At 42.6% G+C, this 25881-nt stretch overlaps 1 protein-coding gene across 1 annotated transcript in view; it reads left to right on the forward strand.

The window, feature by feature from the left end:
- LOC122810253 (c-Maf inducing protein) overlaps positions 1-25881 on the forward strand; it is a gene marked incomplete in the record, with an annotated part of 1337359 nt that overhangs the window by 428950 nt on the left and 882528 nt on the right. Inside the window, 1 exon segment of the mRNA XM_044081790.1 lies at positions 14738-14788. Within this exon segment, the coding sequence (XP_043937725.1) occupies positions 14738-14788 (51 nt within the window).

Here is a 25881-nt window from a genome sequence, read left to right on the forward strand (position 1 = left end):
CTACCAGATCATGTAAAAGCAAAACTTCTGGATGCACCTTTGGAAAAGAACAAGCTTTTTGGTGCAAATGCTAAGGATGTGTTAAAGACCATCGAAGAAAAAGCAAAATCAGTTCAGACTGTGAAAGATTTCCTCCAGGTTCAACCCCCCAGATTCAGTAGGAACTGGCCTTCAAAAAACTGGTCCTTTCCTAATCCAGAAAAGTTTCAAAGGGGTAAGAACAGACGTGGCCGAGGAAGAGGCCAATACAGAGGCCCTTACAGGGGACGACAATGGCAGCCAGGAAATCAAAGAAGTGACGCAGGGGTTTCACCTGCCCCACAACCAAAATCTCAATGACTTTCCTCTACTACCGCCTACCAGGGAACAACTAGAAGCTCCCTTAGGCGGGACATTATCTCTGTTTGCAGAAAACTGGCACAGACTGACAAAGGACAAATGGATTTTGGACATTATAGACCGAGGGTACAGGTTTCATTTCCATACCTTACCAAGAAAACAAGGCATGCCAAACCTACCACAAAATCAGAGGGCAGAGGCTATCAAGCAAATCACTCTGCTGACTTGAATGAAAGCAATAGAAAGAGTTCCACAACAAGAACAAGACCAGGGGTTTTACTCAAGACTGTTCCTTGTTCCAAGAAAAGAATCTCAATGGAGACCAATACTGGACTTGTCCACATTAAACACCTTTGTCATAGTACCAAAGTTCAAAATGCTGACTCTACAGCAACTCCTTCCCATGCTGGGCAAGGGGTCGTGGCTGATTACTCTGGACCTCAAGGAGGCATACCTGCATGTCCCTATCAGACACAGCTGCAGAAGATACCTCAGATTTCTTGCAGGGCCAGAGCATTATCAATTCTCAGCATTGCCATTTGGCTTATCTACTGCGCCCAGAGTATTTACAAAATGCCTGGCTTCAGTAATTGCTCATTGCAGGGTCCAGGGTATACAAATTTACCCGTACCTGGACGACTGCCTCATACAAGCGGACGACAAATTGATGTTGACAAAAAACCTGGATTATGTCATACGATTACTTCAAGCTCTGGGATACACAGTCAACTTCCAAAAGTCCAGACTGCAGCCATCCCAGCAAATAATCTTCTTGGGAGCCAAACTAGACACAGCCTCTCAGATGGCTTACCTGACAGAAGACAAGCAAGAGAAGTTAACTCAGTACTTCAAAGGTTTAGCAAAACTCACCCAGATGACTGCAAGGAGATTCCTACAGGCCCTGGGTTACATGGCATCCTGCATTCTCCTGGTTCCATTAGCAAGACTACACATGAGAAAGCTTCAATGGTACCTAAAAAGCATTTGGTCTCAACACAGCAACAATTTGGAGACAAACATACCACTCATTCCATGCCTACAAAAGGAATTCCTATGGTGGGCCTCGGTGAGCCAGGCAAACACAGGTATGTCATTCAAAAAACCACAGATAACACAGACTATGACTACAGACGCCTCAGACCTTGGATGGGGGGCGCACATGGAAGGCAGGTGTATACAAGGACAATGGTCTCCAAAGGAAACACATCTGCATATAAACCAAAAGGAAATGCTGGCAGTAATGCATGCCATCGAGGCCTTTCAACACCAACTCCAGCAAGGCCATTTAATGATACGGACAGACAACACCACTGTGATGTGGTACATAAACAAGCAGGGGGGCACCCACTCTTACCCCCTTTGCAGACTGACAATGCAGCTTTGGGAGAAATCACTGAGCCTAAACATCCAGTTACAATCCCAGTTTGTTCCAGGAAAAGACAATGTGTTGGCGTTTAGCCTAAGCAGGAATTTCACAGATCCACACGAGTGGAGGTTACATCCGAAGGCCTTCAGACAACTCACTTCGACATGGGGCAAGCCAGAAGTGGACCTATTTGCCTCTCACCTCAACCATCTTCTACCAAAATTTTGCACAAGGACATACCATCCAAAAGCTTGGAAAATAGATGCCCTCTCATTCAACTGGAACTCCCTAGCAATCTATGCATTCCCACCTCTGCCACTGATGACCTCAGTATTGCTAAAGATCAAAGCAGAGAAGCCCAAGGGAATCATAATAGCTCCGGACTGGCCAAGACAACACTGGTACTCACTACTGTGGAGCATATGTCACACCAGGTGGTGGGCCTTCCCCCAGTGGCCTCTACTTTTGACTCAACACGATTTCAAAACACTGCATCCAAATCTTTAGACACTGCAGCTAACAGCCTGGGAGATCCCATAAATAACTTCAGCTTATCTCTTAACAAGTAAGTTCAGCGGATACTAACAGAGGCTCGAAGACCATCCACCAGAAAGGTTTACTTAGCAAAGTGGAAAAGATTCAGCAATTGGAATACCAGCAAGGGACATGATGCATCATTGTTGAACATCCCACTCATCTTGGAATATTTGGCAGATATGTTAAAGAACGGCCTCTCATATTCTTCCATAAAGATACATGCATCTGCTATTTCAGCTAGATACAACACTGATCCTCCTGTAATTTCTCAGGGGAATCAAGAACATTAAGCCACCAAGAAAGGCCCCAGTGCCAGCCTGGGACCTCAATTTTGTCTTAGAATAACTGACTCTACCTCCATTTGAGCCAGCAGCTTCAGTTGACTTGCAATTTCTCTCATGGAAGACAGCTTTCCTGTTGGCAATTACCTCAGCAAGAAGGGTTTCGGAGCTACAGGCCCTAATGGCAATACCACCCTTTATTATTTTTCATAGAGACAGGGTTTCATTAAGGACCAACCCTACTTTTATGCCAAAGGTGGTATCTAGGGTTTCTTTAAATCAAACCATTCATCTGCCTGCCTTCTTCCCCAATCCTGAGAATAAGAGGGAAAGACTGTTGCATACCTTGGACATCCACAGACAACTTCGATACTACCTGGACAGAACCTAGGCCAGCAGGAAGTCTGAACAACTTTTTGTAGCTTACGCCCCTGCAGTCCAAGGAAAAGCAATTTCAAAACAGACTATTTCTAAATGGATTGGGCATTGCATCAGATTCTGTTATTCCTTTCATGGAAAGACGGTTCCAGCCAATGTCAGACCACATTCCACCAGAGCTACAGCCACCTCTACAGCATTCTTAAGAGGGGGTGCCTACCAAGGACATTCTAGAAGCTGCTACATGGAGCTCCGTGCATACATTCTCCAAACACTACAGTCTCCCTCTATACTCCAGATCCAGAGCAGGTTTTGCTTCGGCAGTCCTGCAGGGTTTGATTGCCACACCATCTTTTTCCTAGAGCATTCCTCCTCCCCCAGCTAAGCTATGGTATTCAACCCACATGTTATGACTGCAGTTGCATTTTTGAAGGACATAGTACAGTTTTGTACCTACCGTAAATGTAGATGTCCGATAGACATGCAACTGCAGTCGGATTTTCCCTCCCTCCATACCCCTCTATGCCTAGGGTCCACTCCTATCCCTGTTACTCTTAGCTGGGGATATCTGTTATGGTGTATTTGTTTTATTGCTCATTTATTTGTTTGGAATCCTGTTTTTGTCTTCCAATTTGATTACAGCCTTCCTTGGAGGGCACCTGGCATCTGGGGCAAGAAACACTGAAGAAAATGGCGTCGGCTGATGCTTATGTACTCCAGCCGCTCTGACGTCGGAGAGAAATGCGACATCAGCCGACGTTGGACCCAGACTTTGGAATCCGGCCGACTGAGGGCTGCCTGAGGCAGGACAACCCACATGTTATGACTGCAGTTGCATGTCTATCGGACATCTACATTTATGGTAGGTACAAAACTGTACTTTTCTAATTAAGTTAAAGGTATCTGGTTTGCATTTGATTATAAGTTTGCCAACATTTGTTTTAAAATAAAACCAAGTTCTATCCTTTTACTGTCTAGTCTACTGCTAAAGTGAACTTTGTTTTAGTTAACGCAATCCAGTTCACTGTCGCACACCTTTCTTTAAACCTTCTTACACTTTGATGCATTTCTTCAGTGTAAGGGCATGTCTGTGAGGTAGAAGTAATCTTTGCCTTAATTATAAACTTTGGGAAGTATCTGATGAAAGCAGTTACCCTGTTTTGCAAGTGACAGCTGCCCTCCACAATTGCTGGACATGATTTTATTTCATTGTAATTTTGTTTTCCTAATCACTTGAGTATCACAGAATAGTTTGAAAGCTTTAGTAGACTTGTTCTGAAATGATATTATGCTTCATGGTACTGAGATAGAAGTTTTCCATATTACAGAAGGTGTGGACTGTATCCTTACCTTCATCCGTGACTTTTTGGAAAGAGTTGAGGTTTTAGAAGTTTTCAAGAAGCAGCAACTTCGTTTTCTGTACATACTTTTTTTTTTTAAAGTGCTATAAACTAGTTTCCTTCTCCAGGTCTAGGACAAGCATTGCTAGGTCCATTCTACAGGGGCTGGCTCCTGGTCCCTCATCTGTCCTCCTTCCATTCAGTCTAAGCTGTGGCAATCTACCCATATAGCTAAGGCTGCAACAGTGATCCACATTGTGAACGAAGTACAAATGTGTAAGCAAACTTACCATAACAGTAGATAATGTCAATGATCACTGCTGTACTAGCCGCTCCCTCTCTCAATCTCCCTTATTTTTGTATATTTTAATAGCCAAGGTGAGAGCCTTGATTTTGTTCTCCTGCCATTGTTCTCGTCAGGACTTTAGCTTCCCTCTCTCTCTCTCCCTTGGCATGAAACCTGTAAAGGCTTTGGCATTCAGACCTGATTTTTTTTTTAGTCTGCTCAGCTGAAGGTTACTAACAGTTTGGTGTATGTGACAGGTACCCTGAAGCTTTGGAAACTTGCGGGGTGTGTTGTATCTTTAGCAAGATATAAATCGTATAGCTAAAGCTACTGTAGCAGTGACCACTTGAAAATCCACTGTTTGGTAAATTTATTTGTACAACTGTACTTTTCACTTTTTCATCTGGCCTTAGGGCATTCACCACAAATTACTCCACAGGAAAAACTTTTGCAAAAGAATGGCTGCCTTATTCGTCCAAATTTGCAAACTCTAAGCCTAACAGTTTGGATGATAGGATTTGAGTACTGTTTAGGCACTTTTTTCAGAGGACATGCTATAAGTGTTACAGGAGACTAGACGTCTGCTAAAGACAATCTTACATTTCCAGATGGAAAAGGTTTTCTGTCTGTCACCAAAGGAAGATTAGGACCCTTAATGAAATTGTATCTGTACTATTCTTTCATATCTGCATGAGCTGCTCAATGCTGGGCTGGCATGTTATTTGCAAAAGCACATTTGTCTTTGCCTACTTATAGATCTGCCTCTCACTGCACATTTGAGGTCAATTTCTAAAAGGTGTCCTTCACATAAGGCCTCCAAGAAAATCTACCCTCACCCTCCTTGAGATCTGAATTATATCCTAAAAAAGTCAACATTTTCTCCATTTGAACCTACTACTTCTTCCTCTTTAAAATTCTGCAGTTCAAAGACAGTTTTGCTAGTGGCAACGACTTTAGCTAAGAGTTTCAAACATTCCAGCTGTTATGTATTCTCCTTTTCTTATCTTTCACCAGGACAGGGTATCCCTTAGGAGTAATCCTCTTTTATGCCAAAAGTTGCAATCAAATATTTTTGAACCAGTTTGTTAACTTGCCTGCAGTCTTACCTAACCTTGAGAGTAAGGGAGAAATAATTCTACATTTGCTAGATGTCTGTAGACCATTCAGATTCTGTTTAAACAGGAATAAGACTATAAAATAATCTGATAAACTATTCATCTCCTGTCAGGGTAAGAAGCTCTGTTATCCTCTCTCAAAACAAACCATCTCCAGATGGAGTTACTTGGCTATATTTGTTTGTTATTCATTTAATGGAAAATAAAAAAAAAAATAAAAGTAGCCTCTTGGTCTTCCATACACAGCTTTACATAATGCTAGAAAACTGATGCCTTGTCTAGAAGAACCATAGTGGAACCATAACTGGTTTCACTAGAACTGTCCTCCAAGTGATTAGCTTTGGGAATGTTCCCATCTGTGAGCAATACTGTAACAGTAGTCAAGTGAAAGACAAGGTACAGATGTTTAAGAAATTACCATAATAGCAAATGTTTGAATAGATCACTTTTGCAGTATTTGCACCCTCCTTCCTCCACATTCTCATTTATATTCTCCTTTTTCTTTTGGCTGAGGTGAATCTGTTGCATATATCCCCCCACCCCTTTTGCTGACATGACATGGCAAAGGAAAATTCCTAATAAAAGATTCCCAGAAAAAAAACTCAGAGGGATACAATTTCTGGGAGGCCTCAATTTGGTAGTAGACTCCTGTGACTATTTTCCACCTGTCCGCTCCTCCAAACCCCACCCATCCATTCCCCCTCTCAGAAAGACTCTCCTTTCCTTTCTTGTCTGGGAGGCAATAACCTCAGACAAGTGGGTGTTAAGCATTAACAAGGTGGGTTACTCTATGTCTTGGGAAAGCAACCCACCTCCCAGGGGAATACTGCCTCCTCCTTCCACCCTGATACAACTGTTAAACCCTATTGTGCAAGACTTTCTGGCTAAGGGAACCATTGAAGAGGTACCCCCATCCTATTTAGGACAGGAACTTTTCTCCAGGATCTTCCGATCATGAGTAAAGAGGTTCAGTGGAGACCCATCCTGGGCTTCTCCAGGCTAAACACCTTTGTGAGAGTGCCCTCCTTCAAAATGCTGTCTTTATAATTTCTTCAAGGATGCTTATCTTCATGTCCCCAATCTTCATGTCCCCATCCACCCTTCTGCAGAAAATTCCTCAGGTTCTTTACTGGGTCTTCACATTTTCAGTTTACTACTTTGCCCTTCAGTTTTATTACAGCTTCAAGGGTTTCCACAAAGTGTCTGGCTCCAGTACTGTTTTTTTGCCTCACTCCAGGTATACAAATCTTCCCTTACCTGAAAGATCTTCTACTCCAGAATTTATCCAGGGACAATATTCTAAAGCACCGTCATTGTAGTGTGCAACGTTTGACTCTCCTGGGGTTCCCCATCAATTACAAACAATCTAAGCTCATTCCCACCCAACAGCTGACCTTTCTGGGATGCAATCTATATATGTCTGCTGTGCATGCCTCTATTCCTTAGGAAAGGGTCACCTCCCTAGCCAATGAGTTCCTAATGCTTTCCAGTGAAGATAATTGCTTGGCCAGACAAGCTGTCAGGGCCCTGCGACTCATGGCTGACACCATCCCTATGCTGCCCCTTGCCATGCTACATATGAGGAAAATACAATGCTATCTGAAATCAGTGTGGTCCCAACACTCTCACCCTCTCAGTACCCACATTCCTCTTCTTCCTTGCATCAAGAAGGAACTCATTTGGTGGAGAAATTAGGTTACGCTCAACCAAGGTCTCCCTTCTCTCCAGCTCTGCACAACTAAGTCCTGTGTACAGATGCTTCAGACAGGGCATGGGGTGATTGGAGATGAGACCAGAAAATCCAAGGAGAGGGGCCTGCCCATGTACTCAACGAACATATCAACTTAAAAGATATGACCGCGCTTCTACAAGCCCGACAGACTTTCTCACATCTTTGTAAACCAGGCTGGTGCACATGGACAACGCCATGGTGATGTGGTACATAAACCAGGAGGCACAAGATCCTATACCCTGTGCAGGCTAGCACAGGAGGCCTGGCACCTAGTCTCTCAAAAAAATCTTACTCTTACAGCAACATACATTCCCTCTCAACTGAACGTATTAGCAGATTCTCTAAGCAGAGACTTTGAGGACCATCACAAATGATCACTGAACACAGAAGTGTTCAAAGGTGTAACTCTGAGATGGGGGTCTCCTCAGATAGACCTCTTTGCTTCCTCTGAGCATCATCTAATCCCACTTGTCTGCACAAGGAATCCATCACCTCTAGCCTGGAGGGCAGATGCCTTCTCATCCCAATGAATGGGAAGTTTCTTTATGCATACCCTGCTTTACTTCTGCTCTTATGTACTTCTCAAGGTCCAGAAGGAAACTCCAAAACTCCTGCTTATGGCACCTTTCTAGCCAAGACACTGGTTTCTGCTCCTGTTTTATCTGTCAAAGGTATATTACTGGAGAATACCTCTAAAACTCGATTTAATCGCCCAACAGAAAGGGCAGCTCCTTCATCCCAATCTGACCTCACTCAGCCTAACCCTCTGGATGATAGGATACTTATCCCTACAAGATACAACGTTTCTGAAGAGGTTATTTGAATACTACAAGAAGCTAGAAAACATAACACCAGGAAGTCTTACACAGCCAAGTAGAAGAGATTTTCCATCTGGTACTTTAAGAGTAAACTCCAACTCCTTCTATTGGACACCTCCACAGTATTCCAATATTTTGTATGACTTGCTACATTCAGGTTTGGTCTAGTCTTCCATAAAGGCTCATTTGTCTGCTATTAATGCTTGCCTACCTTTAGAGTCCCCTCTCACGTCCAAGACAGAGGTCGTGTTCCCTAAGGGGAGTTTTAAACCTTAAACCCCCAAGAAAGCCCATCATCCCTCCTTGGGACCTTTAATTTTGTTTTGGAAAAGCTTACATTACCCCCCTTTTGAAGTGGCTGCTTCAGCTACTCTAAAGTTCTACACTTGGAAAACAATGCTCCTCCTGGCCTAGACTTCACCCCACATGGTCTCAGAGCTCCATGCTCTCCTGGCTATTCCACCCTTCCTCATCTTCCACAAAGACAGGGTAATTCTCAGGGCCAGTTCATCCTTCATGCCAAAAGTAGTCAGTCAGCTTACCTTCAACCCAGCAATCAGTCTGCCTAACTTTTTTCCCCAGCTCCCAGAATGGGGGGGGGGGGGATGTTGCACTCTTTAGACATTCAAAGACAGTTGAGGTTTTATCTCAACAAAACTAAGGATGTCAGAAAAACAGATCAGCTGTTCATCTCTTGTATGGATTCCAGGTTAGGACAACCAGTTTCAAAACAGTCTGTTGCTTCCTAGATCTCAAAGGCTGTTTTCTTCTGCTACTGGATGGCGCAGTGGTGCAGTGGTATCATGGTCACCTCACAGCAAGAGGTTCTCCAGTTAGATTGTCAGCTGGGGTGCCTTCTGTGTGGAGTCTGGATGTCCTCCCTGCATTCATTTGGGTTTGTTCCAGGTGCTCCGGTTTTCTCCCTTGTTACAAAGACATGCATCTAGAGTGTTTCTTCCCGGGCCTCCGCTGAAAATTGGCTTTGTTCCAAGTCTGTCTTTCCTGATAAACAAATGTTAAATAAATAAGTAAATATTGTTGTCATGGAAAGACTTTACCCAAGTAGCCAAAAGCACATTCTACTCCAGCATTGGCTTCATCAGGTGCTTTCTACAAGGGGTTGGATACTAGGTCCATTTTAGAAGCAGCTACCTGGTCATCTGTTCACACCTTCACAAAATACTACAAGCTAGATAAGTCCAGGGTGGTGTTTGCCAGAAATATTCTCTCTTCTCCTGGACTCCTAGTCTGCTTTTTCCTCTCAAGCCTTGACAGCCTTCTCTCTCTACAGCTCTGGGAGTCACACATCTGTTAAGAATGCTGCAACAGGTGACTCTGTGTAGGAAGTAGTACAGTTGTCCTATTGATGACTGTTGCAGTATTCCTCCCTTCCCACCTTCTCCCCCTTCTGTTTTCTTCTTATTGGCATGAGCACTATGCCTTACCTGCACTGACACATACTCAATATCCCAGTATTTTACAGCTTTTCTAAGTGGGAGATTGCTTACCCTTTTCAAACTAAGCCCCTCCTTGCTTACCCTTTTCAAACTAAGCCCCTCCTAGCTGACCTATCTCCTCCCTCAGTTTACTACAGGCCACTGCTGGCTTGGAGGTAGTCTGAGGATCTCATAAGTAAGTTTGATTTTATACCCTGACACCCACAAGCTGAGGTAATCAAAGGCCATACATCCCAGAAAGGCAAAGCTTTGGTACCCCACCTAGACATCAGTGAGTTACAACCCTTCTCTCAAGAATACTGCACAATGATCAGTGGTACAGCTATTGTTATGTTAAGTTCTCACACAACTGTATTTTCTTCAGTCAGACCATATACTTTATTTCTTAACCCTCAAAACAGGAATATCCACAGGTAAATGAATGTTGTTTAGATGAAAACATTAGAGGTTCAGATCAATTCTTTTTTTGTTTTTTTGGCAAAAAAAAGTGGGAATACCAGTTTATAAATATTGTGGCCAAATGGCTTGCCCGTCATATCAGTTTTTGTTTGAAAGTAGACAGGAGTATAAAGAGATGAGGTGTATGGCAAAGAGAGAGGTGGTGAAGGCTAAGGATAAGGCATATGAAGAGTTGTATGAAAGGTTGGACACTAAGGAGGGAGAAAAGGATCTGTACCGATTGGCTAGACAGAGGGACAGCAGGTAAAGGTGATAAAGGATAATGAGGGAAACATACAAGTGAGGAGAGTGTGTTGAGGAGATGGAAAGAGTACTTTGGGGGTTGATGAATGAAGAAAATGAGAGGGAGACAAGGTTGGATGATGTGAGGATAGTGAATCATGAAGTACAATGGATTAGCAAGGAGGAAGTAAGGATAGCTATGAAGAGGATGAAGAATGGAAAGGCTGTTGGTCCAAATGACATACCTGTGGAAGCATGGAGGTGTTTAGGTGACATGGCAGTGGAGTTTTTAACCAGATTGTTTAATGAAGTCTTGGAAAGTGAGAAGATGCCTGAGGAATGGAGAAAGTGTTTTGGTACCGATTTTTAAGAATAAGGGTGATGTGCAGAGCTGTAGTAACTACAGAGGGATTAAATTGATCAGTTACAGCATGAAGTTATGGGAAAGAGTAGTGGAAGCTAGGTTAAGAAGGGACATGATGATTAGTGATCAGCAGTATGGTTTCATGCTGGGAAAGAGCACTACAGATGCGATGTTTGCTCTGAGAGTGTTGATGGAGAAGTACAGAGAAGATCAGAAGGAGTTACATTGTGTTTTTGTAGACTTAGAGAAAGCATATGACAGGGTGCCTAGAGAGGAGTTGTGGTATTGTATGAGGAAGTCGGGAGTGTCAGTGAAGTATGTAAGAGTGGTACAGGATGTGTACGAGGGTAGTGTGACAGCGGTGAGGTCTGCGGTGGGAGTGACGGATGCGTTTAAGGTGGAGGTGGGGTTACATCAAGGATCAGCTCTGAGCCCTTTCTTATTTGCAGTGGTGATGGACAGGTTGACATTCGAGATCAGACAGGAGTCCCCGTGGGCTATGATGTTTGCAGATGACATTGTGATCTGTAGTGAGAGTAGGGAACAGGTGGAGGAGACCCTGGAGAGATGGAGATATGCTCTAGAGAGAAGAGGAATGAAAGTCAGCAGGACTAAGACAGAATATATGTGTGTGAGTGAGAGGGAGGATAGAGGAATGGTGAGGATGCAAGGAGTAGAGGTGGTGAAGGTGGATGAGTTTAAATACTTGGGATCAATAGTTCAGAGTAACGGTGAATGTGGAAGAGAGGTGAAGAAGAGAGTACAGGCAGGAAGGAGTGGGTGGAGAAGAGTGTCAGGAGTGGTTTGTGACAGACGAGTACCTGTAAGAGTGAAAGGGAAGGTCTACAAGAGGGTAGCGAGACTAGCTATGTTATATGGGTTAGAGACAGTGGCATTGACAAAAAGGCAGGAGTTTGAGCTGGATGTGGCAGAGTTAAAGATGTTAAGATTTGCACTGGGTGTGATGAGGGTGGGCAGGATTAGGAATAAGTATGTTAGAGGGTCAGCCCAGGTTGGAAGGTTTGGAGACAAAGCCGAGAGGCAAGATTACATTGGTTTGGACATGTGCTGAGGAGGGATGCTGAGTATATTGGGGAAAAAGATGCTAAGGATGAAGCTACAAAGTAACAGGAAAAGAGGAAGGCCTAATATAAGGTTTATGGATGTGGTGAGAGAGTACTTGCAGGTGGTTGATGTGATGGAGCAAGATGCAGAGGACAGGAAGATGTGGAAACCAATGATCTGTTATGGCGACCCCTAACGGGAACAGCCGAAAAAAGATGATGATGATCAGTTTTTGTTACTATCAAAATGTGAGAAAAAAGTAGATGGGCACATGAAGTCTCACAGCAGCAGAGGGATAGTAGCTACTGTGGCTTTCCTTAGAGGTATGTGTAAACAGACTATTTTAGTAACAGCCACTTAGTCTTTTCTCCATGCATTTTCTAAACACTGCGGGCTATACATTGTTTCCAGTGTGAGAGGTGGATTTGTTACTGCTTTTCTAGAGAGTTTCTGAAACCCACTTTATCCAGTCCTTCCACCCAGCAGTCCTTTTGACCTTTGTGATTTGTCCCAGTAGTCAGTACAACTACAGCAGTCATCTATTAGAGTATTTACTGTTGTGGTAACTTCTTACACAGTTGTACTGTGTATGAATATATTCATGTTGCAATACAAACTTCTCTCCAACTATTTTTTTCCTTTACATGGGAATTTCACATCTGGGGTGAGGTACAATTTTCCCACGCACTACCCCCTTCTACCATTTCCCTGTCATGTCCACCTTGGCTTGTTCAGTTCAAGATGGCTATGAGGAACTCAAGTTCTCTCTATATATTGCCCATAATAAGAACAAGTGGGATCATACCATAAATAATTTGAGGGGACCTATGCAAGAGATAAAGCATTTAGGAGCTGCCTGTGTACATTAGTAGTACAAGTGGCAGTCCTGCGGTAAAATTTTTGTTTGCCACCCATAGATCTAAGTTGTAGTTGAAATGGACAGAGATGAACTTTGTTTTATATGGGTGAGGGAGTGTGTTCCACAACAGCAGTGTTGTCTATGAAATATACCTGTTTGTACAAACCATTCTGTTGATTGCAGTAGAGACAGAGTATTTCTGATGCCATTCAACTTGCAGGTATGCAGTAAATCCTTCTATAATGGTTTAGAGGGATGCCTTGTACGCTAGACACAGGTTGCCTCTTAGCAGTCTGTAGGATACTGAATATAGTGACAGGGCTTTGTATTGGTCCATGTAGGACATGTTTAGGTCTTCTATCCTTTTAGTAAGGTATCTCTGTGGACGTTCTAGTTGTTGCGTGTGCCTGGACAGATAAATGCTAAAGGGGACATTATATTTCAATGACTGACTTAATGAGGGCTAAATAAAAGGGAACAATGACATTCATAAAACTAAACAAATCCCTTTGTTTATAAGGTTTATTGTATCACTTTGGCATTAGTCCATACCCAGTCGAGGACTATTGCCAAAACAGTTATGTATTTGCTGCAAGTTTTTTGATGCACCTCTTGGTCCTTGTATCATATAAGTAAAATCTGAATATTTTGCTCCTTATGTTACAGAAGTAAAACATGTATGCATTTTTTGTGAAAGTGTACAGCAGCACATTTCATACTCAGTGATGTGATAGCAACTTTGCAAATCATTCAGATTACAGTACAGATTTTTCAAAAGTTCTAAGCAGTCATTAGTGAAATATGAATTTGTTGAGAGACACCATCATGGCAAAATGTGTTAGTTGCTACAGTTGTAGTAATCATTCAGAAGTGTCATATGAAGTGTCATAAAGCCCATCTCCTGGAAAAATGTAAACAAATTAATGTAGTTTATTAAACTAAAGCATGTGCATAAAAAAGCAGGCATCTTTCCATTTAAAAAATGTTATTGGCAATGCTTCATTTCCTCTGTTTATTAAAAACATGAATTAGATACTCCCTTGTTTGTGTGTGAGTGACTGCCGTAGAATGTTAACAGTATTGTCGATTGTAAATGTAATGGTGGTACTTCTTTACATTAAATCACTGTACTTCTTGTATTAGATTGTGTGCATTGTTTAATGGACTGAAATTTGTTTGTGTCTTTCGGCTTTTCCCGGTTAGGGGTCGCCACAGCGGAACTCCGGTCCGCTAATGATTGTCAGTACATTTTTACATACTGGCTTGCCGGGCCTAATGCACAACCTTCAACAAAGGAACGCCCATTCACGCATGTCACTACACAGAAGACGCTCTAACTGAGAATCGAACGGGCAATGTGTAACTGTGAGGTGACAACTCTGCCGCAGCACCACCACCGCAGTATGTTTAATGGACTGAAATAAAAGTAAAAATGTCACATAAATATTTGTATTTTCATATTCCCTCTATTCACATACGATGTAGATTACCTTGAAAAAATATTCATTATGGATCCGTAGTTTACGTGTTTACATGTGTTTATGTGGGCAGAGTAGGGCACGTACAGTAAGGAGTTCAACAAAAATTATGGTTGCAGTAGACAAACACATTATTTTGGTAGTAGTTGTGTCTTTTCGGTTAGGGGTCGCCACAGCAGAACTCCGGTCCGCTAATGATTGGTTGGTAGTTGATTTTTACGTGCCGAGTTACCAGCCTTGACACACAACCTTCAACGAAGGTACGCCCATTCGCGCATGTCTTCATGCAGAAGACGCTCTAGCTGAGAATCAAACTGGACAGCGTCTTACTGTGAGGTGACAACGCTACCCCAGCACCACCACCGCGGGTAATTTGCAGAAAAATACAATTTTATAAGAATGAAGACAGTAAAATGTGTAGGGTATGCATTAACATGTGAGCAATGAAAATGTGACCTGATTAGAAAATACAAAAGGCTTACTTTCTGTTGTATTCCATGTGTCCTGCATGTTACATTGTGTTGTCAGTATATTGTAATTTAGAAACTAAATGTGACAGTTTATATAGCTTTGCTGTTGAAATTGTAAGCCTATTTCTGATAACTATTGCAACTAATTTCTTGTAATTTTCTGTCCTCTAGGCTGCTAACAGTTATCTGAGGGATCAATGGTTTCACTCTTTACAGTGGAAGGTAAGTTCTATTTTTAATGTGTTTAAACCACGTTTCTTGAAAAGTGGCTTATTCCTGGAAGAGTGTCTGTGTGTGTGTGTTTGTGTGTGTGTGTTTGTGTCTGTGTGTTTGTGTCTGTGTGTTTGTGTCTGTGTGTTTGTGTCTGTGTGTTTGTGTGTGTGTGTGTGTGTGTCTGTCTGTCTGTCTGTGTGTCACAATGAACTGTAGATATCTTGCGCAAAGAATATGTATTCCAAACAATTAAATGAACCAAATATGTGGCTCACCCATCCCTGGGGAAGGTAACAATAAATCTTATAGTTCAAGCAGCAGATGGCTGTGAGCAAACTAAATACAGGGACAAAATGAAAACAGTAATCCTAGCAAGACATTCACAGCTTTTTACTTAGGACATACTTACATGGAAACGTGTTTGCATAAAGCCAGGTACTGAATGTAGTGCACGTGCTTGCTGGCTAATACATGGAGACAGGCTAAGGCAGAAATCCAGCCTTTATCACCAAGGTTTGATAGAATGAAAGACATGCAAAGACCATTGGGGAAGGTGCAGGCCAGTCAGTTGTGCTGGTATTTTTGTCCATGGGCCTCTTTGGGAAATGGTTCTCAGCCCAGTTAGTTGACTTTGTGAACAAAATAACACACACACAGACACACACACAGACACACACACACTCTCTCACACACACACACACACACACACACACACACACACACACACACACACACACACACACACACACACACACACGCTGTGGAGATAAATCCTTCGGAGCAATCTGGTTCAGACAAAGAAGTTCATTGCAAACTGAGGTACAAAATTACCTAGCAGGCTGTAGTGGTTGGCATTATTTGTTGCAGGGAAACTAAGTGGCAGTGATGGTTGTATGCAAGGCACTGAAAACATGTTATAAGTTCTCATGTAGGCCAGAATTTTGGGGCACGCTGATGCTGTGGTGTGCATTTAAGTTTGGAACTGCTTGTCTTCATCCTAAGATATAAAATCTCTTGTGTATGCCCCTGTTATACATAGGGATGACACCTTGTGATCCAAACAGCTCATGTTTAATTAGCAGCATAAACTCTGGAATGGATGGGGGGATAGGAGTGAGTGAGAGCTGCCAGGTCCCCCACCCAGGGGGTGGAGTGGAAGACATCTGTGGCTGGACATACTGTTATTTAATGGGAACACTGGATGTTCTTCGTGTTTCACTGTTGCAGTCATAACTGTAGGGTGCTCCTGCCGGCAGGCAGCCCGAGGTCGGCCAGAATCCCAAAGTCTGGGTCCGGCGTCGGCTGTACAAGCTAGTACCCTGACGTCAGTACGCTTTGGTACATAGCCCTCAGCCGACGCCATCTTCTCCAGTCTTCCTTGCCGTGCGGTGGAAAGCAGCTCGCAAGTCATTGGTTGGCGATTTTCAAACAGCGTATTTTGTTGTTGTCGGTCCGAAGTTTTTACTTCTCTTCTCAAAGCTAAGTACCCGTTGGGGAATCTTTTTTCTTGTTCCTCCGATGTCAGAAAAAGTTAATAATTGTATAACGTGTGGGAAACAAATACCTCATAAAGATTTCCACTCTTGCTGTCTACCTTGCTTAGGCCCTGACCACGACGTTTCTTGTTGTCGGTTCTGTGCCAGGTTCAACTCTCGTACTATCAAGCGCAGGTACGATTGGGCTTTAAATTATTTTGGCAGACGGTTCAATTATAGAATGTCGTCGGACACTACCGGAATTCAAAAGAAGCGCAAAGACAAAGACAGGCCTCTGAGGTCCAAACAGGACTCGTTACAGCTGGAGCCAGCGTCCAGTTCGGCTGTCGTCAGTGAGGCGCTTTTGCAGCCCCTGTCGTCCGCCACTTCTGAACCGATGGCCGATACGGACTCCCATGGGGAGCCATCAAGGCCCACTATTTTACCTGCTGCAGGACCTTCGGACGTCGCTCCTTCAGATGGGTCCGGAACCGCTGTGCAGGTACCGGCTTCTGAGGGGGTTTTCAGGCCTACTCACATCACTATTTCAAAGGCAAAGACAAAGACTCCTGTTAAGTCTAAAGTTCCTGCTCAAGCTGCTTCTGAATCTACTCCTAGGACACAGAAGCAATTATTAAAGATGGCTGAAGATTTGCTTACAATGATTAGGGGTTCTCACCCCCCTCCTGAGAAAAGGCCTCGACAGGATGTTACTCTGGATTCCTCTGACCAGGCTTCTGTATCTTCTGTTTCTTCCTCAGATCAGGACTATTCCTTTCCTCCTTATGAGGATTCGGATGCTGAGGACTCTTTACCCTTGGCCTCTCCGCCTGAGGATTTCTCTTTTGGGGAAACCTTGCATGAGATGAGGGAACATTTTCATTGGGAAGGACAGGAGTATTCTGCTTCCAAGAAGAGGCTTAGGGAATTTCTTCTTCTTCCTCAGCATAGGCATTTAGCTATCCCTCCTGTTTTGGACATTGTAGATGATGCTTTTTCTGAGGCTAATTTGAATCCTGATTCCATGTCTCCTGCTCCTTCTAAGCCTGATAGATTTTATAGGGTTCCTGACTCTCATTTATTCTTATTTAAAAACCCTTCTGCGGATCCTGAAACTATTTCTCAGGGCTCTAAGGCTGCTAAGGTTGCTACTTCTAAAAATCCTATTTCCTCTGAGAAGGATTCGCGTGCTTTAGACAGGTGGGGAAAAAGGTATATACTTCTGCTACCCTGTAAGGGCTTTAAATTGCCAGTTTCATATGTTTAAGTATCAGCAATTTCTTTTGTCTGTTTTAAAGCAAAAGCTTGCTTCCCTTCCTGCTTGTGCAGAGGATAAGGAACTTCAGGATGTTTTGCATGCTACTGAACAAGTGAACAAACATAGTTTACATTGTGGTTTTGATGCTTTGGATGCTTCTTGCAGGGCTGCAGCCTCTGGTACTGTTATCAGGAGACATGCCTGGCTTCGTGAACAAAGTTTACCTGAACAGGTTAAGGCTAAGTTATTAGATGCCCCTGTTCAACATGATGTTCTTTTGGATCCAAGGCTGAGGAAGTTATTAAAAAGATGGAAGAAAAGGCAAAGTCTATGCAGACTGTAAAAGATTTCTTGCAAGTTCAGCCTCCTAGATTTTCCAGGAATTGGCCCTCTAAAAATTGGTCCTTTCCCATGTCTGACAGGCCTCAAAGGGGAAGATATAGACGCTCCAGAGGTCGTGGTCAAGGTCAGGCCTCTTACAGATCTAGACAATGGACTGCTTCTTCACCTAGAAGGGGAGAAGACAGATCCCAATCTCAAAGAAAGCAAACTCAATGACTCTCTTGGTTGGGCTACAGGACCCCTTCACCTGGATGCCCCTCTCGGAGGAAAACTGTCTCTTTTTTACAGAAATTGGACTCATATTACCCAGGACAGATGGGTATTGGACGTGATTTTAAAGGGTTACAAATTCCACTTTCACACTTTGCCAAGGGCTCACGGTTGGCCAGATCTGCCAAAACATCAATGGTCTGAGGCCTTAAATCAAGTGGATGCTCTTCTGGCCATGAGAGCCATAGAGCCTGTTCCACTCTCGGAGATGGGAAAAGGTTTTTATAGGTTCATAGGTTCATAGATTAGTACTAGGCTAACTGCCCTTGTGAGCCATTTTCAGCCTAGCCAGTAACCCGATGTGAGAATCAAACCCTGCACCTTATGTTTGTAAGGTAAACACCTTAACCATTATGCCAACCTCCCACCCCAAGATTCAAACCCATACCTAACTGTGCAATGACAGTAGAAACAGACACATTAGCAGAGTGTGCTATTTGCAGTAGTTATTCAAGACTGTTTCTGGTTCCAAGAAAACAAAACTCATGGAGACCTATTCTGGACCTTTCTGTGTTAAACACCTTTTTGGAAATTCCAAAATTCAAGATGCTTACTCTGCAGCAACTAATTCCAATGCTCTCTCAGGACGCCTGGATGGTGACATTGGACTTAAAGGAAGCCTACTTACACATTCCCATCAGGCAGGAATGCAGGAAATTCCTCAGGTTCAAGGCAGGTTCGAGGCACTTTCAATTCTCTGTACTGCCCTTTGGTTTATCTACTGCGCCCAGAGTCTTTACCAAGTGCCTGGCACCAGTAGTGGCTTACTGCAGACTTCAGGGGATCCAGATTTACCCCTATTTGGACGACTGCCTTATTCAGGCAGACAGCAAAGATCTTCTACTTCAACATCTGGACTTTGTTCAACATCTTCTCCTCCTACTGGGATTCTCAGTGAACACAAAAAAGTCACATTTGATCCCTTCTCAACAAATGGTATTCTTGGGAGCCCTCTTAAATACAACCTTACAAAGGGCCTTCCTCACTCCAGAAAAACAAACTCAGCTGGCTTCTACTTTCAGCACCTTAGCAACTCTATCTCAGCTCACTGCAAGGAAATTCCTGCAGGCTCTGGGCTACATGGCTTCCTGCATTCTGTTGATTCCAAACACAAGGCTTCATATGAGAAAGCTTCAATGGTATCTGAAAAGTGTATGGTCACAGCATTACCACGATCTGGATATTCTGATTCCTCTGATCCCCTGCCTTCAGAGGGAGTTCCTCTGGTGGTCCAGGGTATGCACTTTAAACGAAGGAAAGCCTTTTCGTCTACCTCAACCTACTCAAATCCTAACCACGGACGCCTCGGATTATGCTTGGGGAGCACACTTTCTAGACAATTGCCAGCAGGGAACCTGGACAAAGGACCATCTTCACTGGCACATCAATCTGAAGGAAATGTTGGCAGTTCAAAATGCCCTTCAAGCCTTCAAGAACCTTTTGCAACCAGGGCCTCTGCTAATTCGCACAGACAACACCACGGTCATGTGGTACATCAACAAGCAGGGGGGTTCTCATTCATACCCCCTCTGCAGACTAGCTATGGCTTTATGGGACACAGCTCTAAATTTGAATCTACATCTCCAGGCTCAATTCATTCCAGAGGAACAGAATCTCTTAGCAGACAGTCTGAGCAGAAACATTTCAGATCCTCACGAATGGATGCTAGACACCAACTTATTCAACAGGATTACTGCAGTTTGGGGATGTCCCCAGATAGATCTGTTTGCATCCCATCTCAATCATCAGCTGCCTCGCTTTTGCACCAGGTCCTTCCACAAAACAGCTTGGAGAGTGGATGCCCTGTCCTTCAGCTGGAGAAGCCTTTCAGGATATGCCTTCCTCCTCTTCCTCTACTACCTCGGTATTACTGAAGATAAAACAGGACAAGCCCAAGTTCCTCATCTTGATTGCTCCAAATTGGCCTCGACAGTTTTGGTATCCAACTTTAAAGCACCTGTTCTTGGGGCCTCCTTGGATTCTCCCTCTGAACCCTTCGCTTCTGTCCCAGCATCAGGGTCAGTTACTACATTCCAATCTCAAGACCCTTTGCCTGGCAGCTTGGCTCTTCAAAGGAATTTGATTTCCTCTAGTCTTCCCAAACAAGTTTTGGATGTTCTTCTGGAAGCTAGACGGCCTAGCACTAGGAAATCCTATGCCTCTAAATGGAAGAGGTTTTGTATTTGGATGCAGGACCGAGGCTCGGATACTCTGGTACCTGATCTCTCTTCTATTTTGCTTTACCTTTCAGAACTTTTATCTAAAGGACTTTCCTTTTCTTCCATTAAGATTCATGCTTCTGCTATTTCTGCTCATTTCAGTTCTGATCCTCCTGTTTTTTCTCATCCTTTGGTGAGGCAATTCTTGAGAGGGGCTAAAAATGTGCGGCCTCCCAGGACCCCTCCTGTCCCTGCCTGGGATCTTAATTATGTTTTAGAAAAACTTACTTTGCCTCCTTTTGAGCCTGCTGCATCTTCAGATATTAAGTTTTTATCTTGGAAGACTGTTCTTTTATTAGCATTGACCTCTGCCAGAAGGGTCTCAGAGTTGCAAGCTCTCATGGCTGTGGAACCATACCTTATTTTCCATCAGGACAGAGTATCCTTGAGGACCAATCCTACTTTCATGCCTAAGGTGATTTCGAAAGTGGCTTTAAATCAGACAATTCACCTTCCTACTTTCTTTCCAAATCCTCAAAATAAAGGGGAAAAGGATTTTGCATTCATTAGATGTGCACAGACAGTTACGATTTTACCTGGACAAGACTAAAGAGTTCAGAAAGTCTAATCAATTGTTTGTTTCTTTTGCTTCCAGTTCTCCTGGAAAACCTATTTCTAAACAAACTATTTCCAAATGGATTGCTTATGGAATCAGATTTTGTTACACTCATCATGGGAAACAGTTTCCAGGTACCATTAGAAGTCATTCTACTAGAGCAGCTGCCACTTCTACAGCTTTCCTCAGAGGAGTCCCTACCAAGGATATCTTGGAAGCTGCCACTTGGAGTTCTGTGCATACTTTTCCAAGCACTACAATCTCCCTCTGTTTTCTAAGACCAGGGCAGGCTTTGCCTCTGCTGTTTTGCAGGGTATTCTTGCCTCCCTTCTTCTATCTAAAGCCTCCTCCCTTTTACACTGCTTTGGGATTCCACCCTACAGTTATGACTGCAACAGTGAAACACGAAGAACATAGTACAGTTGTGTACACCTACCATAAATGTAGATGTTCGAGTGTCTTCACTGTTGCAGTCTGTTCCTCCCTCCTATCCCTCTTTTTCTCCCTTTTCCTTTTTGTGGTGTATTTGTGTTTCCTTGTTGGATTCATTTTTGTTTTGTTGGGGACTTCTGACATCTAGGGCAAGAAAGGCTGGAGAAGATGGCGTCGGCTGAGGGCTATGTACCAAAGCGTACTGACGTCAGGGTACTAGTTGTACAGCCGGCCGGACCCAGACTTTGGGATTCTGGCCGACCTCGGGCTGCCTGCCGGCAGGAGCACCCTACAGTTATGACTGCAACAGTGAAGACACTCGAACATCTACATTTATGGTAGGTGTACACAACTGTACTTTCTCAGCCTAGTTAGTCGACCTTTTGTACAACACACACACACACACACACACACACACACACATATGAAATGGAAGCCTAGTGTAACCTGGGGACTGGTATTTTTGTGGGGATGTGCACACATAACCCATAGTGATAGGCAACCCACTAAGGGGAATACAGTTCAGACAATTGCTGCTCAGCTGGCCTTGCTATCAGATGTGCTCCCTACTGCTCATATCTATTGTTAGGCAGTAAATGGGCTAATGTGGCTCCTCAGGCAAAATGAATGGGCCATAGGGCTGTCACCTACCAAGGGGTTGTCCGAGACTCCTCGATGAATGGAGCAATTGAATACAGGTAGTGGATCCAGTGGGCAGGATCCTGTAGAGGTCAGTACAAGTGAGTGGAGGGATAAAAAAAAAAACTCTTTGTTTACATGTTCGGGTGGTGTAAGCGGCTGAAAGACTTAGACTGATTCATGTGTGAAAAGTTCCTTTAAAAATGGTGTTGCACAAGAGCAACAAGGTCATATATTGATGTATGCTGTTGCCAGTTAGACTGATGTTGATGTTGTAGGCACAAGGTTAGGTTTTCATGAGCATTTGTGGATAGCAGCATAAAGCAAGATGTCATCTCTTGCAGTAGTCAAGATAGCAGCTATGAAATAATACACAAGAGCTAACTTGGACTTTTGTTCTTTTTTTCCCTTCAGAGTGTAGTTGTTGCAAGATAATGTCCCCTTCAAATTATAAAGGGGAAGAAAATACACGTTTTTGTGGACATGTAATGTCAAATGCTCAGAATTTGTGAAAAGGGTGTTTTTTAAAGACTTAGATGACATTAGAAAAGCTGAAGAGTTCATCTACAAACTGATGTTTGAGTAGTCTTGCTGTATCTGGACCCAAGAAACAAAACAGTCTGCAGACCCAAAGTGGTACTTTTTTATTAACATTATGGAGGAAAGTGACAAAAAAAATTAAATGATAGACTCTGCTGTGTGGTTGGAACACTGTGCATGAGAGGAGTGGAGGGCAACATCTCCAGCTTTCTTTTTAAACACATTTATTGAACTATCACTTGTGACATAAACTTACATTTATGTAAAAGTAATGATACTTTAATTATAAATGTTATATATCCTATAATCTATGCAACATTACATACATTGTTCAGTTCCTGCCGTCTCTTAAACAGCATTCCTCCTCCAAAACATTTTTCTGCCTGTATTGTTCCCACAATTTCCATTTTATCTGTGTGATTTACTCCTACCCTTTTCTAAAGATTCCACCTTCTGTTCTTTTAACCCTGTTACATTATTCACTACTTCAGGTGTACTTGGTGTATATTTTGATTTCCATTTTGCAGAAATTACTTTTTTGGGCACCAGCAGAATTCAACTTAACAAGGCCTTACTGTGTCTAGGCAATTCAGATCTTGTATATCCCAGCTCAGAGAAGTAATTTCTTTATTTACACTCATTTGATCACCCAGTGTTCCTGACAGAGTACTCTGCAGAGAATTTTAATAAGTCTTTGGAAACCATCATTGTGACTCCAGTGTGGACTGTGTTTTGGGGGTCTATATTATATAAGCGAACACACTGAATTACGAACGCTGTATAATTGACCCACAGTCCCCAAAAACCCAAAATGTCGAACACATGGATCTGTGATTTTTTTTTTTCCCCAGGGAAAAAAATTGCTGATCTGTTTAAAAAAAAAAAAAACACAAAATAAAGTGGGGGGCATGGCCCCTCCCATACCCCCTACTTAAATATACCAACTCCGAGATCGCCCCACAATGGCAGAAATGACAAAGTCCCGAAAAAGGCCTAGTGTTTTTTTTTCCCTTGGGGAAAAAAAAATCACTGTTCCGTGCTTTCGGTGTTTTGCCATTTCGCATAATGACGTTCGACTAAACAGCGTTCACAATTCATTGTGTTTGCTAAAATAATAGGGACCTGCGTTTTGGTACAGCCTTTATTCAGCTTTTTTCATATTTTTCATAATTTTAAAAGTCCACTCCCAAAGCATATGTTCCTAGTTACCTCTTTCTTCAGCTTCACACCTCCAGCATTTGCCATCTTCCTGAGGAAAAATTCTTTGGAGTCTGATGGGGTATAAAAATATCTATGCAGATACTTTCAGGCAAAATTTGTAAGTCTTCTAGCCTTTGTTGTGTATTGGGGAGCCATACATATGTCCTTCCATTGTTACTTTGTGAATTCCATATCTACTCTCCTTCAAATCTGACCTCTTCTGATTGATTCCTATAGTTATTGTGCAATATTTTACATGCCCTAATAATTATCCTTTTTTTAACAGCAGCTTCTCTTCTAGATTCAATTAAAAACTTACCCAGTGCAGGTCTCTCATTTATGATTCTCCTGTACCTTGCTGTTAACATGTCCAGCTTTTGTGTCTCGGGGAAAGAAGTCAACAAATGGTGCCAGATGCTGAATGTGTTTTCAGTTGATTTGATTGATACTCTTTAGACATGGTCACTGGATCACACTTCTGACATTTAAGGCATATCCCCCTTGGCCTAATTCAGTCAAACATTTAAACAGCAGCACATTATGCCTTATGCTGATGCTATGCCAGCATTCCGTGGAAGCTTAGGTGCATGAAACACTCGTGAAACCAGAATTTCTAGGCACCTTTCTCAATTCTTCTTTGTTCTTAAATACCTATATTAAGTCATCACATTTTTATCTGTGTCATATATTCATTGAAAAGAAATGATCCGTAGTGACACTTCCATTATTGTCACAGTGTGCATATGTTTTCTTTTAAACAATCATCATTCGCTCCAGCATTGCATAAATTTTTTAAGTCCCACCATCCATTAAACCTCGCTTCTTCTCCCGAACAGTATTCTTCATGTATTGGTGCCACAAATTCCATTTATTTCTATGTAATTTGTTCCTTCCCTTTTCTAAAGTTCCCATTTCCAGTTATTTTTTCTTATTTGCAGTATTCGGTTCTTCATTTACAGTTGGCTTCGATTTTGATTTCCATTTGCTGGTAGTTGTTTATTTTAACAGCCATTAACATTAAACTAATTAATACATTTCTATGTTTAGACTATTCAAATCCTGTGTCCCATCTCTAAAGAATAATTTCCTTTGTTACAGCCATTTGTTCTCCCAACATGTCCGACAGAATACTCTGTAGTGAGTTTTTTTTAAATTCTGGTGACTTTTGCACACCAAAAAAACATGTTTCTGTTTACCTCTTTCTTTTTGATCATGATTACTGTCTCCCTGAGGAGAAATTCTCTCTAGTCAGCTTGGGGTATAAAAATACCTCTGCATATACTTCCAAGCAAAAATCCTAAACTTTCCGGGCTTTGCTGCATCCTTGTGAGTAGTGCAGATGTCTTCACATTGTTCCTTTTCAGTTGCTCTTCCAGTCTCTTCCCAATTTTTTTTAGCCTCCTCTGATTGCTTCTTAGAGTTGTCATGCAGCGTTTCATATGCCATATTATATATCCCTTTTTAATAGCAGGTTCTGTTATAGACTCAGCAAAAAAGCTCTACCAAAGCTTTCACTTAACATTCTCTCTCCAATTGCTTTTTCTTTGCCTGTACTCTGATAATTGACCATTGGTAAGGAACGCATTCCCTAACCTGCAGTCCAGACGACTTTTGTGCATCATCCCACTCTGTTACTCTTCCTGCCTTCTCTAGTTATTTGCTCCCAGTACTTTAGTTCCTTTGCTAATTTTCTTCAGTAAATTCCAGCCCCTGTTGCCTATTTTCTTTACCCTTACTTGTAGTCACTCCTATTGGTAAAAATCTCCTCTGTCCATTCCTGTGTTGGCTTGCTTCTTAGAAAACTTTAATTCAGGCTTTCTTTTGATGCCACCATCATTTGGGGCCTTCTTTCATGAGGAGTCATACAACAGGTTAGCTTGGGGCTCAGTCCTAGTAGGAGTGAGAATGGAGTGATAGTTCAGGATATGAAAGTTACATTTCCCCCAGCCTGGAAAAGTCTGACCTGACCAACATTTTTTTTTTTTTTAAATATTGTATTGTATTAATTATTTGCTTTGTTGCAGCTGTTATTCTAAACTTCTGCCGCAGATGAGCTTCTGAGATCTGGATAAAGGTCCTCAGCATGGGAGCATTGTGGATCAAAGGGGAGGAGCTATGTAGCATGGGAAAGATCATGCTGCAAGGCTAAGTGTTGTTAGTCCTAGAGATAG

The sequence above is a fragment of the Protopterus annectens genome, chromosome 8.part1, assembly GCF_019279795.1.
Source record: "Protopterus annectens isolate FY-2018-M chromosome 8.part1, PAN1.0, whole genome shotgun sequence".
NCBI lineage: Eukaryota > Metazoa > Chordata > Ceratodontiformes > Protopteridae > Protopterus > Protopterus annectens.